Here is a 3,240-nt window from a genome sequence, read left to right as displayed (position 1 = left end):
TTTTTTTTTTTTTTTTTTTTTATGTACACGAAACCTCATGACTCTGAGTTCGTTCCAATGATGACACTTGTACATTTTGTTTAATCGTTATATGCTTTTTCAATCGTTGAAGTTTTTAAGAGATTTACGCAGTTCCCTTTGACATTCTGAAAAAAATTTCAGAATGTCAAAGGGAACTGCGTAAATCTCTTAAAAACTTTGATTCTCTCTTTTGATTCTCTCTTCAAAAGAAAGGGAATTATTAATATTCTTCTCTTTTTTAAAAAGTATATCTCTGGAGAATACTATAAATCTAACAGTCTGTTTTTTTTTACGGAAGAATTTTCAATTCAGGGTGCTAGTTTCGTGCTACCTCGAATCTCGAATCTCTCGCTGTTCCAGCAGGCTCCAGGACGTCTGGAATCCCGTAAGAGAGCACGCACAGAGCACACCATATTCCGCATATGGTTTCGTATGCGGCACGACCGAGTCGGTCGTGGCGCTAGTCGTGGGTTTTTTGCGCCGCTAGAAGAAGCGGAGCTATTTATCAGTGTGGGTCCGTTTCGCGCATACTAAACGGGCCTTAATCAGCGTACGCGATTTTCCCGGCGTTCTTCACGGAGGAGAGTGTCTCGTATGCGATAACTGACCCTGGATTCTCTAGAGGCTAGTGTACGGCTATCATTTATTCTTCCTCAGGACATCCAGAGGAGATCCGAGGATTAAAATAGGATATCCTCAGGATATCCTACATGTATGTCCTGGATGCCCTTTGGACGTCCTAAGGACATCCTTGTGCTGTCTGGGTTATTTCAAAACAAAATTTTTACTTCTTTATGTATCAAACCAAAAGATAGGTGGCGATCGGCTCTTAGTTTTTTTTGTTTTGTTTTTGTTATAAAATGATAGTATTATTAGTAATATTAATAAATGTAAGTTGTATTGAAATATTTATATTATTTATATATACAATTTACAGCAATAAAACAGCATGATTTAGGTATTTTTTTGTCCTTGAACAACTACTTAAACAAGACTGCACTAGTAAAATATTGTTGATACATTAATGAAATCAATAAATAATGACATTTGAATAAATAAGATCGAAATAAAAAAATATTTTTGTATTCCATTACTCCATATATTTACTAGGATATGAAAGAAAATCCATTCCGTATATTTAAGAAAAAGCGGTATTGTGATGCTGATTTGGGACCTTATCGCTATCCATCCTTTAAAGTTAAAAATAAAGTCTGAGTAAATCGGAAGGTTAATCATTTTAATATTAAACTTGAAAATAATAATTTTATCGATTTTTTATATAATTTGTTTCCGTTTATAAGAGATTCACACACGCAATTATATAAACGATTTCTAGCAAATCGAATGCGTTTTTCCATCATTGCAATGACAAAAAAAAAGAAATTTCTTTTGTATTATACGAATCTTATTTTAATGCTATATGCTATAAAGATTTATGTAAAGTCTAAAAATCTTTAACTCATTGAAAAATGATTGAAATGATAATCTTAAGAAGCGATAAAAACCTGTATGATGAAAGAGAGAAAAGAATGGGGCGCCTTAGAGTTGTTGGACCGGTTAAAAAATCAAAACGCGAGAAAGTTCAATCCTGTGCGATAGAGCGCGAGGGAACGAAAGATGCACGTCCCTCTTCCTTCGGGAAGAGAGTGAGAGAGGGGAAGGGCGAGGGCGAGACTTATAATTAAAATGCATTCAACCGAGTTATAAAGCTTTAACGACGTGTATGCGCGACCGATTTTTTGCCACGTACCGGAGACTTTACGATACAATTTACTGCGTATTTAATTTTACCTTTCCGTTCCATTGATTTAGATCCTGCCGGTAGTATCGACGTCTCGAATTTTTAAGGGAGGCCGTCTCTCCTTCTCCCCCACCATCCCCCTTATCTACCCTCGCCGTTTCCTCCCGTTTATACGTGGGTTTAAACGTGGTGGCCGATCTCGACACCCCTCATTTTTAAATTACCTGTAATATTTAATTTTAATGTCTTTCGGGAATCGCGGGCACGTCACTGAGGACTTTTACGCGCTTTTTTTTTGTGATTTTAAGATACGTGAAAAAACAAAAAATACGGCGAGCGCTTCCGTTCGGTTCCACGAAAGACTTCTTCAGAGAGCGGAGTCGCTTCGACGAAATTAATACTGAACCCCTAATCGCGCTCCGCGAGAAGAAACGATCGAAATTTTATATAACTTTGGTTTAACGGTAAGTCATTTAAGATGATTTTAAACTAAACGATTATCAAGCAAGCAATCGCATTTAGTCCGACGCAAGTACTGAACAGCTATTTCGGGTATTGTAAATTTATTTGGCAATTAACAGACGCAGTTAACATGCGTGTCTATTTCTGTGCTATCGTCTTCGTATTTTTCTCAATTCTAAAGACTCGCATTCGAAGTCACGGACGACGTGTAATTTAATGTAACGCGCGACAAGTTAAATCGAATTCCTTAATAAGCGAGGTAGACAGTGTTCTACACAGAATTCACAAGATTCTGGACGAATCTTCTCTCTTATCTATATATCCTTTATTTTGTTTAACGATGCGGCTTAACGTCAATACGTAGAGCGAATCGCCCCGTAAGTAAATTTTTTCCGAATCGTAAAGTGACAATTATTTATAGATCTACATCATCTAGATCCACATATCATAAATAAGCATTTTTATAATAATTTTAAATGCAATTTACTTTAATAATAATTAAATAATAATCACAATTAATAATTACAATTAATAATACCATTTTAATCAATTCACGCGAATATCTCGAAAACTGAACCCGATAGACAAAAATGTTTCAGACAAAAGTTGCATGGTTTCGAGGGGGTCACATGATAAAAATATGGACTTGACCTTGAGTGACCTTTTCAAGGTAAGGTCAATGTGATCGATATTTTCTTAAATAGAATTCCTCATTGTCTGCAGTTTTTTTTGCAGAGACTGTCTGAATTTTCAGATAAAATGCTGTCTGAAAATTCCAACAAACTTCAATTGTCAGACAAACTCTTCTGAACTTTCCGAAAAACGATTCTGATGATTAAGACAGATTGTTTGAAATTTCTTTCAGACAGCTAGATTTGAAAATTTAGATTAAAATGTGTCTGAATTTTTAGAAAATTTTTTACAGTCTACATGGGAGGATTTAACGATCTGAAGATTCACGCGTGTAAAAGAAGGAGAAAAAAAAGGTTGAAATCATGATGTCTAATTATTACAAC

At 35.4% G+C, this 3,240-nt stretch overlaps 1 protein-coding gene across 1 annotated transcript in view; it reads left to right on the top strand.

Moving 5' to 3' along the window:
• The window catches only part of LOC115246339 (roundabout homolog 2-like), a 17,709-nt gene extending 14,675 nt beyond the window's left edge, over window positions 1–3,034 (top strand). The window contains exon 4 of the mRNA XM_029825081.1: window positions 2,960–3,034. Coding sequence (XP_029680941.1) covers window positions 2,960–3,034 — 75 coding nt within the window. The remainder of the gene's footprint in view (window positions 1–2,959) is intronic.
• The last annotated feature ends 206 nt before the right edge of the window (window positions 3,035–3,240 follow it).

Source organism: Formica exsecta, unplaced genomic scaffold (genome assembly GCF_003651465.1).
Source record: "Formica exsecta isolate Colony F162 unplaced genomic scaffold, ASM365146v1 scaffold148, whole genome shotgun sequence".
Taxonomy (NCBI): domain Eukaryota; kingdom Metazoa; phylum Arthropoda; class Insecta; order Hymenoptera; family Formicidae; genus Formica; species Formica exsecta.
Note: the sequence above shows the minus strand (reverse complement) of the source record. Positions and strands in the feature narration are given on the sequence as shown.